The sequence below is a fragment of the Mobula hypostoma genome, chromosome 10 (genome assembly GCF_963921235.1).
Source record: "Mobula hypostoma chromosome 10, sMobHyp1.1, whole genome shotgun sequence".
Lineage (NCBI taxonomy): Eukaryota > Metazoa > Chordata > Chondrichthyes > Myliobatiformes > Myliobatidae > Mobula > Mobula hypostoma.
The window spans coordinates 91868546-91881528 of record NC_086106.1 but is presented as its reverse complement, the minus strand read 5'-3'; the positions used below and the strand labels follow the sequence as shown (position 1 = coordinate 91881528).

Here is a 12983-nt window from a genome sequence, read left to right as displayed (position 1 = left end):
TTTACCCTCTTTAGGAATAACTGAAATAATCGATTCTCTCCAGGAAGGTGGAGTTTCTCCTCTCTGCAAGACCCAGTTAAAGGTGTTAAGTAGTAAATGGGCTAACTGTGACTTCAGGGATTTGTACCACTCTGAGGTGAACCCATCTGAACCCGGGGACTTTCCAGCCTTCAACCTAGAGATGGCCACATTCAGTTCTTTGGCAGTTACTGGTTCTAATAGACTTTCATTTTGTAAATCTGTAAGTTTAGGTAGATCTAAAGAATTCAATAAACTGTCTATATAGGGTTCATTGGAGGCCAGGGGTTGGGATTACAGCTCTTGATAATATGTTTCACAACTCTCTTGAATTTTCCCTATTGTACTCTCCACAAGCTTTGTCTTTGGATTCTTTATTTTATGAATTGTATTGCTTGTTGTTTTCGTAACTTATATGCTAGTAATCTAGCTGACTTACCTCCTACTTCATAATTCTTTTGTCTCAGGTAAAGAAAATTTCTTTGAGTTTCCAACGTATAAATATCATCAATTTCACTTTGCAATTTCCTAATTTCCTGTTTTAAATTTGAATTACTTTTGTTGCTATCTACAACTTGAAGTTGTTTTAATTTTCCTTGAAGGTCTGCTAATTTTTGTGTATTGATTTTTTTCATGTGAGTGATAATGGAAATAATTTTTCCTCTCAGTACAGCTTTCAATGTATCCCATAAGATCACTGGTGATGTTTCTCCCGTGTCATTAAGGTCTAGATATTCTTTGATTTCTCCCCTTAATCTCTCCATTACTTTCGGGTTATTGAGTATATGTGAATTTAACCTCCATAGTGTTTTCCTCATTTTCCTTTCCAGGATTAGAGACATAGAGACTGGGCTATGATCTGACAGATCAATTGTTGCAATATTACAGTTTTTTATCCTGAGTCTATCTGTATTAAAGATAAAGAAATAGTCTATCCTTGAATAGGCTGATTGAGGGAAAGAGTAATGTGTATAATCTTTACTAGTGGGGTGTAATTCCCTCCACACATCTATAATTCCCAACTCCTCCATCAATAAATTCATTTTCCGAGTCAGAGATTTATTCTGAGTAACTATTCTTGAATAATCTAATATAGGATTTAATCTAATATTAAAACCCCTCCACAAATTACTACCCCTTGAGAACTGACTATTAGGTCAAAAATGTGTCTATAAAATGACCATTCACTACCTGGAGGAGCATAAACATTCAGCAGTGTTATTTCGGTACCTTCTATTCTTCCTGTAATTTTTACAAATCTTCCATCTTTGTCTTAGTCTCTGAAATATGTTCATAATTAAGAGTACTTGATATTAAAGTAGCTACCCCTCTTTTGTGGCTCAATTTATATGATGAATAAAATACATGCTTAAAGCCCATTCTTTTTAATTTTCCATGTTCAGATTGGCTCATATGTGTTTCCTGGAGGAAAGCTATTTATGCCCTCTCTTTTTTCAATTTAGACATAATCTTATTTCTTTTAATTGGATTCAAAACCCCATTAACATTATAGGAAATTATTTTTACCAATTCAATTTGCATTTTTCTCTAGTAGAAAAAAAACTCTCCTTTTCTAACCAAACAGTAAGCAATCCCTTCTCAACAGTAAACCAAAGTATATAACCACACCCTAGACATTTTTGAATGTATAACATTTGAAAATTTTTCCTAACTTCCCAGTGAGGCCTGAGCACCGACCCGCCTCAGTTCAGAGGGATAATCTCTATCTTCACCCTGTGTTAGAGGGCCCTCAACAGTTTGAATAATCATAGAGAATTTTCTCCTATTTATGTCTCGACCATATCGCTATCATTCAAGTTATTCCGTCTAGTTTATTTTCAGATACCAGCTTTCGTTTTACCTTTAAGTCCAAATTGCTCTTTTCAGTCATTTCTCTCAATGAGTCTGTATTCTCTGTACATTCGCATTTGAATATTTGCAGCTTTTCCTTGTAGTTTGACACTCTGGTTCGTGTGGAGCGTCCTCGCCCCACTAACTGCCACGACTTCTGCCGAATCCTCTCCAGTAGCGACTCTGGTTGGGTGATAACTTTAATAGGTAGTCCCCGGTCCGCCAGGTCCAACGTTGCCTTCTCCACCGTAGCGTAAGTTTTTGTCCCTTCGTCGTAAAAGACTTTCAGCCGAGCTGAATACAGGGTCTGAAATCTGATGTTGTTTTCCTTCAGGACCCTCCGTGTTTCCGCATATTCCTTCCGTCTGGCAAGAATCCCCGGTGCGTAGTCGTGGTCTAAACTGATTTTAGAGTTGCTCCACATGAAACCTTTCTTTTGCCATGCCCGTTTAAGCACCTCTTTCTTCGTTCTGTAACTGAGAAATCTGATCAGAATCGATCTGGGCTGGGCGCCTGCCGGAGGCTGTGATGCCAATGCGCGGTGAGCCCTTTCTATCTGTAGGTCTTTTGCGGCCAGTATATCAAGGTTCTCTCTAAGCAGTTTCTCCATGAAGGGAATCATCAATCCGGGTTTACCTTCAGTTCCTTCGGGAACTCCGTAAATCCTCACATTTTCCCTTCTTGAGCGGCCTTCTTGATCTACTAGTTTCCACTGGAGCTGCTCTTGTGGTTTTAGCATTTCTGCTATCACTTCCTCTGCGTTTTGTAGTTCTCTTCAATTCCAACAATCCTCGCTTCGGCTTCATCTATCCTCGAGTTATTTTTACTATTTCTCCTTTAATATCCTCCAGCTGTTTGTTGTTATCTTGTCGGAACTCGCGAATCTCTTCGAGAATCAAAGACAGAGTCACCAATTCCTGCTCATTATTTCCATCCTGGCTTGCCGTGGGGGAGCTAGGCCCGTCGCCTTGCTGCGTCTCTTTATGTTTATCAGCCTTCGGAGCAGACTTTTTAATCTTTTTCTTAAACATCATCCTTGCCCCTTTTATTAATATAGTTATACAATATTAAGTATTGGTCTAAATTCAATTTTGGGGCAGTTTACCTTCTTTTTGGCCGAGAGACCTTTTCCTTACGCCGCCATTCCCTTGATGACCTGGAAGTCATCAAGCTTTGTGGGCAGAAGGGGCTGTATTGTGCTGTATGTTTTTATAACTACTTATTCTAAGAAAATTAGTCCAAATTTGGCACAAAGCAAAAGGAACAAATTGCTCAAACAGTAATAGGAGCAAGACATAACTTCCATATACAGATCCCAACATCCCTTCTGCAATGTACTACCACTGAGAACTGGAATTGTCCTGGACAAGTAATAAAATTGACATAATAGAAGATCAGTTTCAAAGAGCTATGTCTCACCCTTTTACATTCTCTACAAAATGGAACCAAGGCAACAGCAAAAATATGAATATTTGTACTCCTTTTCAAACGCAAGTCAGAGCCACTGAGAATATTTAAATTCCTAGAACTAGAATCTAATCCAAATGCAATAACTCTTCTAGAATTCTTCCATTTTAAATAGATGAATAATAGCTTATGCCAGTGAGATTTATCTCTCAGGCAAGTCTACTTGCTTGCAGTACAAATTAATACAACAAAATTTAAGAATGAGGATTAAGCTTCAACAGTAATTATAAATCCTTTCAGTAAAGCAAAAATATGAAGTTACAATTTGCATACTGAACTGTCCTTCAGTAACATGTACAAAGAGAATGAAAGTCTACAGCTCCCAAGATAAAACAACTGCTTGCTATACACTCACTGTATAACATTATACAGTATATTTGTAAGCCCATTGCAGTCAGTCCTTAACTTTCCTCTTAAATTGTACTCTTTAATCAAAATTTTCAGACAGACCACGTACAAGATCAGACTTTGTATTAACAAACAGAAGAGCCAATAATCAGAAAGCAGCAGTACAAAGGGGGAAAAAAATCACTGCTTAAAATAACATGGTTACTTAGCATAGTCTATATATCAAACTTACCTATTACTCATTTCAACTGTCCCTCCATGTGCTTGTAGCAACAGCACTTGAAGTTCTTGCACCTAGAAGTTAAACAGTAGTAGTACATGTTTAATGCCTACAGTTTTATTTATTTGATCTTCATCCATGTCAAATGGTGTACTTAATGCTAAAGAAAATCAAGAGAATAAAAAATGTTTAGATTAGATTGCTTCTCTTCTCCACAGGTTACATTATGATAGGATAGATTATGTTCACAGTAGTTTATTTGGCTTTGTACCTGTTGTTTAAGGCGTTGTAGTTCAGCAGCCTGCGGATCAAAGTTAACCACAGGCTTATTCTTTATCTTCCTCGCTCTGTCAGCGTAACGGAGTGTATTTAGAGTCTCCTCGAGGTTAGAATCAGCAGGACTGACGCAAGCTATCATCAATGTGTGACTGTTTCCACCAAGTGAGTCTGAAAGGTAAAGGCAAAACTGGATTGGGGCTAGGGTGGACGGGATTTCATCTCTCCAGTAAAATAACACATTTTTAAGAAAACAAATCAAAAAAGGACATTAGATCCGATCTCTATTGTAAATTATTACTATATTCATTGAATCTCTCTGGTTTTGGTTGGTAGATTTATTTTCAGTAGTTGTCCATGCTGTTTTCAACACTGGGACCCTTTTTAATGCTCCAATGTTAACAGCAGACTTGCAGGTAAAAATTAATCACTTCATTATGAATTGAATTAACTATTTCTTAAATCCTTCACATACATGAGTAAAAATCCTTACATTACATCTCCATCTAAATGTGTAATAGTAATTTATAATGAGTAGAACAGTCAATGTAACATAGAAATACAAATAATAGGGGACTAAGAGGACAGCCTTGTCGAGTACCACGAAAGAGAGGAAAAAAAGGTGAGTTTAAGGAGTTAGTACGAACCGAGGCTACAGGGGAGTGATATAACAGTTTAATCCAGGATATAAATTTCAAGCTAAAATTAAACATTTCAAGCACCTTAAATAAATAAGGCCATTCTACTCTATCAAAAGCTTTCTCGGCATCTAAAGAAATAACACACTCAGGAACATTTTGTGAGGGAGTATAAACGATATTTAACAATGTACGAATATTATAAAAAGAGTAACGACCTTTAATAAAACCCGTTTGGTCTTCCGAAATAATAGAAGGAAGTACTTTTTCTAGTCTATTTGCTAATAACTTAGAAAAAACTTTAGAATCAACATTTAATAAAGATATTGGTCTATAAGATGCACATTGAGCAGGGTCTTTATCCTTCTTTAGTATTAAAGAAATTGATGCTCTATTAAAAGATTCCGGAAGTTTACCAAGTTTCAAAGAAGCCTCAAAAACCTTATAGAGCCAAGGAATCAATAAAGAAGCAAAACATTTATAAAATTCAACGGTAAACCCATCAGGGCCAGGAGCTTTCCCCAGATTCATAGAAAAAATAACATTCTTAATCTCATCCATTGTAATGGAAGTATCTAATAAAGAAGACATATCCTGTGAAATCTGAGGGAAGTCTAACTTATCTAAAAAATCATTCATATATTTAGAATCTCGAGGAGACTCTGATTGATATAAAGAAGAATAAAAATCACAAAAGGTTTGATTAATCCCCACATGATCCAATATCAATCGATCATTTTGGTTATAAATCTGATTGATTTGAGATTTAACATAATTAGATTTCAATTGATTAGCCAGCAGCTTGCCAATTTTATCACTGTGAACATAAAAATCACTTCTTGTTTTCTTTAATTGGTTTACAATCGAGGACGAGAGTAGTAAACTGTGTTCCATTTGAAGTTCAGTTCTTTGTTTGTATAGCTCCTCAGAAGGAGCCATAACATATTTCTTATCAATTTCTTTAATCTTGTCCACAATTGCCATCTCCTCCTGCTTCTGTTTCTTCCTCAAAGCAACGGAATACGAAATAATCTGACCCCGAATATAGGCTTTAAAAGTGTCCCAAAGAGTGTTAACCGAAATATCTTCTGTATGGTTAATTGTAAAAAAAAGCTCAATCTGTTCATTCATAAAATTAACAAAGTCCGAGTCCTGAAGCAACAGCGAATTAAAACGCCATTGTCTATTGTTTGGTATATTGGCCATAATTTTAATAGAAAGCTTAAGTGGAGCATGATCCGAAATGGTTATAGAATCATAATCACATTTAATCACTGAAGGAATGAGACGAGAATCAATGAAAAAATAATCAATTCTTGAATAGGAATGATAAACATGTGAAAAAAAGGAAAAATCTTTTTCCTGAGGATGCAGAAAACGCCAAATGTCCGTCGACCCAGAATCAGAAAGGAAAAAATTAATCAAATTTGCAGATTTATTAGGTAAAGTCCGTAAAGGAGCCGAACGGTCCAAAGCTGGAGATAAACAGGTATTAAGATCTCCGCCCCAAATCAATGAAAACTCGTTCAAATTCGGAAACTGATCAAACAATGATTTATAAAATTCCGGACAATCCATATTAGGAGCATAAACATTAACCAAAACTACTTTTTTATTAAATAGTAAACCACTAACCAATAAAAATCTACCATTCGGATCAGAGATAATATCCTGTTGTATAAAAGTAACTGAGGAGTCTATAAAAATAGAGACGCCTCGAATCTTAGCATTGGAGTTCGAATGAAATTGTTGTCCCTTCCAGAATTTGAAAAAACGTAGTCTGTCCCCCCTCCGTACATGGGTCTCTTGTAAAAATAAAATTTGTGCTTTAAGTCTCCGGAACACTTTAAAAACTTTTTTTCTTTTAATAGGATGATTAAGACCATTAGTATTCCAGGAGACAAAATTAATAATAGACTCCATAAATCCTAAAGTCAACCCACAATAGGGAGGATTGACAATAGGCGCGACCCACAAACCCGGAGAGGGAACAGAACATACAAAAGATACCGGGGAAAAGGACGCAACCAGTACTTCAATAATGTATATAGCCCAAAGAAAAACAAACTAAAACGTGAAGCCCCTCCCGCCACCCCCCAGCCCAAGACCCCAAGGCAAAATCTAAAGCAGACCCGCCAGAAAGAAGCAAGCGCTAAAACTACCCCCATGACTTCCGGTATACGAACTTTTTCCGATTAATAAACATCTTCCCTTATATTATAAATTTCCATTTAAATTGATTAATAATTACTTTTCATATCTTGGGATTAAAATTACTTGTAAACATAAAGATTTATTTAAGACTAACTTTTTACCATTAATAGACCATATTACTCAACTTTCATCTAAATGGTTTCCCTTATATTTAACTTTGATTGGTCGTATTAATGCAGTTAAGATGTTTTTTTTGCCAAAATTTTTATATGTGTTTCAGGCATTACCAATTTTCGTTCCTAAATCTTTTTTTGATAAAGTTGACTCTAAAATTTCTTCATTTATTTGGCAGAATAAGAATCCGAGACTGGGTAAAATACATTTACAGAAAGCTAAGAGAGATGGAGGTTTAGCATTACCTAACTTTAGATTTTATTATTGGGCTATTAATATTCGACATATGAAATTTTGGTTACTTGACCGGGACATACTATCTATTCCTAAATGGGTAGCATTGGAATTACAATCTGTTCAGGGTTATACACTTGGTTCTATTTTAGGTTCCTCTCTTCCTTTTGATTCGAAACGCCTTAAGCAGGTCTCTAACCCGATAGTTAAATATGCTTTGCGCATTTGGTTTCAATTCAGAAAATTTTTTGATCTTAATCAATTCGGGTTAGCGATTCCTATTTTAGGTAACATATTTTTTCCTCCCTCTTTTACGGATCGCGCTTTTCAAACTTGGAAGACTAAGGGTATTTTACGGTTTTTGGATTTATTTTTAGATGGTTCCCTTATGTCTTTTGAACAATTATCTAATAAATATAACTTATCAAGAATACATTTTTTTAGATATTTACAAGTTAGAAATTTCCTAAGTACTATACTTTCTTCCTTTCCAATGCTTCCTCCTATATATATTTTAGATTCGATAATTAACCTTAATCCATGTCAGAAAGGTGCATCGGCTATGATTTATAATATTATTATGAAACTTAGGAAAGCTCCATTTGATAAGATTAGGGTAGATTGGGAACAGGAATTGGGGCTTACCATTTCTGTGGATGATTGGGGGCAGATTTTACAATTAGTTAATACTTCCTCTATTTGTGCTAAACATTCCCTAATTCAATTTAAAGTGGTTCATAGAGCACATATGTCCAAAGATAAGTTAGCGCGTTTTTACTCGCATATTAATCCTTTCTGTGATAGATGTTCGGGGCAGATAGCCTCTTTAACTCATATGTTTTGGTCTTGCCCTACTTTGGAAACTTTTTGGAGAGATATTTTCAATATTATTTCTAAGGTATTAAATATAGATATCTCTCCTCACCCTATTACTGCTATCTTTGGACTACCTAAAATTTCTAGTAATCTTTCCCCTTCAGCCCGTAGAATGATTGCATTTCTTACTTTAATGGCGAAAAGATGTATTTTACAACATTGGAAAGAGCTTAATGCTCCAACTACCTTTTTTTGGTTTTCTCAGACGATTTTATGTTTGAATCTGGAGAAAATTAGAAGTAATCTTTATGATTCTTCATTTAAATTTGAACAGATTTGGGGACCTTTTATTCGATATTTTCATTTAATGTAATATTTACCCTTCTTGTTTTTTTTTCACTGTTTTAATGGAGGTCGGGATTGAGGACGTGATTTTAAGTTTAACTCTGTTTGGTTTCAAGTTAGCCCATTGCTTTGCTTTGCTTTTAGTTAGTTGCACGGTGGGTTTTTTTTTTGGGGTTTTTTTTTCTTTTTTTTTCCATTGATATATATAAAATCTAGTATACTATTATGTTATCTTGCTTTCTTATGCTTAAATTACATTGTTTGTAGTATTTTCTTTTTGGTATTGTTATCTTTTGGAATTTTATTATACTTTAACATTGTATTAATGTTTATATGGCTTACCTTTTTTGTATACTTACTCAATAAAAAGATTTAAAAAGAAAAAAGAAAAAAGAAAAGAAAGAAATACAATCAAATCAGCATGAGTTAATCAGTCTGATAGAAGAAGCTGTCCCGGAGTCTGTTGGTTCTATTGAGCCTGCTTATGCTGCAGTTTCCTGGACGGTAGCAGCTGGAAGATTGTGGTTGGGGTGACTCGGGTCCCCAAAGATCCTTTGGGCTCTTTTTACACACCTATCTTTGTAAATATCCTGAATAGTGGGAAGTTCAGATCTACAGATGTGCTGGGCTGTCCGTACCACTCTCTGCAGAGTCCTGTGATTGAGGGTAGAACAGTTCCCATAACCGGCAGTGATGCAACCAGTCAGGATGCTCTCAATTGTGCCCCTGCAGAAAATTCTTAGGATTTACCAAACTTCCTCAACCGTCTGAGGTGAAAGAAGCACTGTTGTGCCTTTGTCACCACATAGCTGGTGTGTACAGACCACATAAAGTCCTCGATGATGTGGATGCCAACGAACTTAAAGCTGTTTACCCTCTCAACCCCAGATCCATTGATGTCAATAGAGGTTAACCCATCTCCATTCCTCCTGTAATCCACAACCAGCTCCTTTGCTTTTGCGACATTGAGGGAGAGGTTGTTTGCTTGACACTACTGTGTCAGAGAGATGTCTTCTTCCGGTAGGTCACCTCGTTATTGTTTGAGATTAGGCCAATCAATGTAGTGTCTTCAGCAAATTTAGTTAGCAGATTAGAGCTGTGGGTGGTGACACAGTCAGAGGTATACGGGGAGTAAGGGAGGGGACTTAGTACACAGCCCTGAGGGGCTCCTGTGTTGAGAGTCAGAGGGGAGGAGGTGAGGGAGCTCACTCTTACCACCTACAGGTGATCTGACAGGATGTTTTACAATTAACATCAATCAGCACATGGAAAAAGCATACTTGGAAAAGAGAAATTTTGGGAAATACACATCTATCCTTGTTATTGCAAAAAAAAAACCGAGAAAGGAAACTTTAGTCCACGTTCTTCCTGTTTGAAAAGTAAATACCAAAACGTGCAATACTCAGTTAGAATAATATACACATACACACAATAAATCTCGTGAAACTCACAAATCAAAACCTTACCTTGAAGCAATCTTGTTAGTTTTGAGTCACGATATGGTACAAAGCCTTTGCGATTATTCTCATCACCAAGTGCACTGATGACATTGCCAAGGGCCAACAATCCACGGTTGATGTTAATCCCTGCAACAGAGACTCTGTTACTGCACACACGGGGCACATTCCACAAAGCCTAATGCACAATGATACCAATGCAGAAACCCCTCTGATACTTGGCAACAAGCTCCAATGAGAATGACTGAGTTTAGTGATCCAACAATCCAGAGACCAAGACCGATGATCTGGTGACCTCACTTCAATGGGTAGTAAACTCCCTGCTCTACAGTAGTGATAGCAAACCTCAAGCTGTATAAGGTAGTAGGGCACCACTATTTTTTCTCAAGATAAATTAATGCTAGAAACTTTACTAATGGATAGGGACAAACTGAGGTACAAGTAGTCAGCTTTATATTTATTTCCTCCCCCCCCCCCACATACTACTCTTCTAGCTATACTAAAGAAAAGTTTAATTCAAGTGCAAGTCTTCTGTATTACATCCGTTGCCTATATTCAATAAATCCAACTGAAGACCAGCTTCATATCCAATGGAGGATATTAGGGAGGAGGCCAAGATGGATCACCCACTTCTGACCAAAGAATGCAGTGATCAGCCTTATCACACTCACAGTCAATTCAGTCAGTCAATGCTCAGAAAGCTCATCAGGATTTTCTCTTCATATTAGGGTTACAGAGATCTGATTTTTACTAAGTTCTGTTTATTGCATTCAAATTTATTGTTTAGCACCCATGGCCCTATAAGTAACTTCTTATTCCCGAAACACACAAAGTTGCTGGTGAACGCAGCAGGCCAGGCAGCATCTCTAGGAAGCGGTACAGTCAACGTTTCGGGCCGAGACCCTTCGTCAGGACTAACTGAAGGAAGAGCTAGTAAGAGATATGAAAGTGGGAGGGGGAGGGGGAGATCCAAAATGATAGGAGAAGACAGGAGGGGGAGGGATGGAGCCAAGAGCTGAACAGGTGATTGGCAAAAGGGATACAAGAAGATCATGGGACAGGAGGCCTAGGGAGAAAGAAAAGGGGGAGGGGGGAAAAACCTAGAGGATGGGCAAGGGGTATAGTGAGAGGGACAGAGGGAGAAAAAGGAGAGAGAGAAAAAGGATGTGTGTATATAAGTAAATAACAGATGGGGTACGAAGGGGAAGTGGGGCATTAGCAGAAGTTTGAGAAGTCAATGTTCGTGCCATCAGGTTGGAGGCTACCCAGACGGAATATAACGTGTTGTTCCTCCAACCCGAGTGTGGCTTCATCTTGACAGTAGAGGAGGCCGTGGATAGACATATCAGAGTGGTAATGGGACGTGGAATTAAAATGTGTGGCCACTGGGAGATCCTGCTTTCTCTGGCGGACAGAGCGTAGGTGTTCAGTGAAACGATCTCCCAGTCTGCGTCGGGTCTCACCAATATATAGAAGGCCACATCGGGAGCACCGGACGCAGTACATCACCCCAGCCGACTCACAGGTGAAGTGTTGCCTCACCTGGAAGGACTGTCTGGGGCCCTGAACGATGGTAAGGGAGGAAGTGTAAGGGCATGTGTAGCACTATTTCCGCTTGCAAGGATAAGTGTCAGGAGGGAGATCGGTGGGGTGGAGAGGGGGTGCAGGATGAATGGGCAGGGGAGTTGTGTAGGGAGCAATCCCTGTGGAAAGCCAGTTGGGGGTGGGGTGTGGGAGGGAAAGACGTGCTTAGTGGTGGGATCCCGTAGGAGGTGGCAGAAGTTACGGAGAATAATATGTTGGACCCAGAGGCTGGTGGGGTGGTAGGTGAGGCCAAGGGGAACCCTATTCCCAGTGGGGTGGCGGGAAGATGGAGTGAGAGCAGATGTGCGTGAAGTGGGGAAGATGCGTTTGAGAGCAGAGTTGATGGTGGAGGAAGGGAAACCCCTTTCTTTAAAAAAGGAGGATATCTCCCTCGTCCTGGAATGAAAAGCCTCATCCTGAGAGCAGATGCGGCAGAGATGAAGGAATTGCGAGAAGGGGATGGCATTTTTGCAAGAGACAGGGTGAGAAGAGGAATAGTCCAGATAGCTGAGAGTCAGTAGGCTTATAGTAGACATCAGTAGATAAGCTGTCTCCAGAGATAGAGACAGAAAGATCTAGAAACAGGAGGGAGGTGTTGGAACCAGGTAAACTTGAGGACAGGGTGAAAGTTGGAGGCAAAGTTAATGAAGTCAACGAGCTCAGCAAGCTCAGGAAGCAGTGCCAATGCAGTTGTCGATGTAGCGAAGGAGAAGTGGGGGACAGATACCAGAATAGGTTTGGAACATAGATTGAGCTTGTTGATTTCATTAACTTTGCCTCCAACTTTCACCCTGCCGTCAAGTTTGGGGTCGGCTGGGGTGATATCCTGCGTCCCGTGCTCCCGATGTGGCCTTCTATATATTGGCGAGACCCAACGCAGACTGGGAGATCGTTTCACTGAACACCTACACTCTGTCCGCCAGAGAAAGCAGGATCTCCCAGTGGCCACACATTTTAGTTCCACGTCCCATTCCCATTCTGATATGTCTATCCACGGCCTCCTCTACTGTCAAGATGAAGCTACACTCATGTTGGAGGAACAACACCTTATATTCCGTCTGGGTAGCCTCCAACCTGATGGCATGAACATCATCTTCTCAAACTTCCGCTAATGCCCCACCTCCCCCTCGTACCCCATCCGTTATTTACTTATATACACACACATCCGTTTTCTCCCTCTGTCCCTCTCACTATACCCCTTGCCCATCCTCTGGGCTTTTTTTGCCCCTCTCCCCCTTTTCTTTCTCCCTAGGCCTCCTGTCCCATGATCCTCTCATATCCCTTTTGCCAATCACCTGTCCAGCTCTTGGCTCCATCCCTCCCCCTCCTGTCTTCTCCTATCATTTTGGATCTCCCCCTCCCCCTCCCACTTTCAAATCTCTTACTAGCTCTTCTTTCAGT

The 12983-nt window shown here is 38.9% G+C and overlaps 1 protein-coding gene across 1 annotated transcript in view; it reads right to left on the bottom strand.

Moving 5' to 3' along the window:
* kif4 (kinesin family member 4) overlaps positions 1-12983 on the bottom strand; it is a 76620-nt gene that overhangs the window by 53087 nt on the left and 10550 nt on the right. Inside the window, exons 8-10 of the mRNA XM_063060855.1 lie at positions 10008-10127; positions 4176-4351; positions 3917-3978 (exon numbers count right to left, since the gene is read on the bottom strand). Of these exons, the coding sequence (XP_062916925.1) occupies positions 3917-3978; positions 4176-4351; positions 10008-10127 (358 nt within the window). The remainder of the gene's footprint in view (positions 1-3916; positions 3979-4175; positions 4352-10007; positions 10128-12983) is intronic.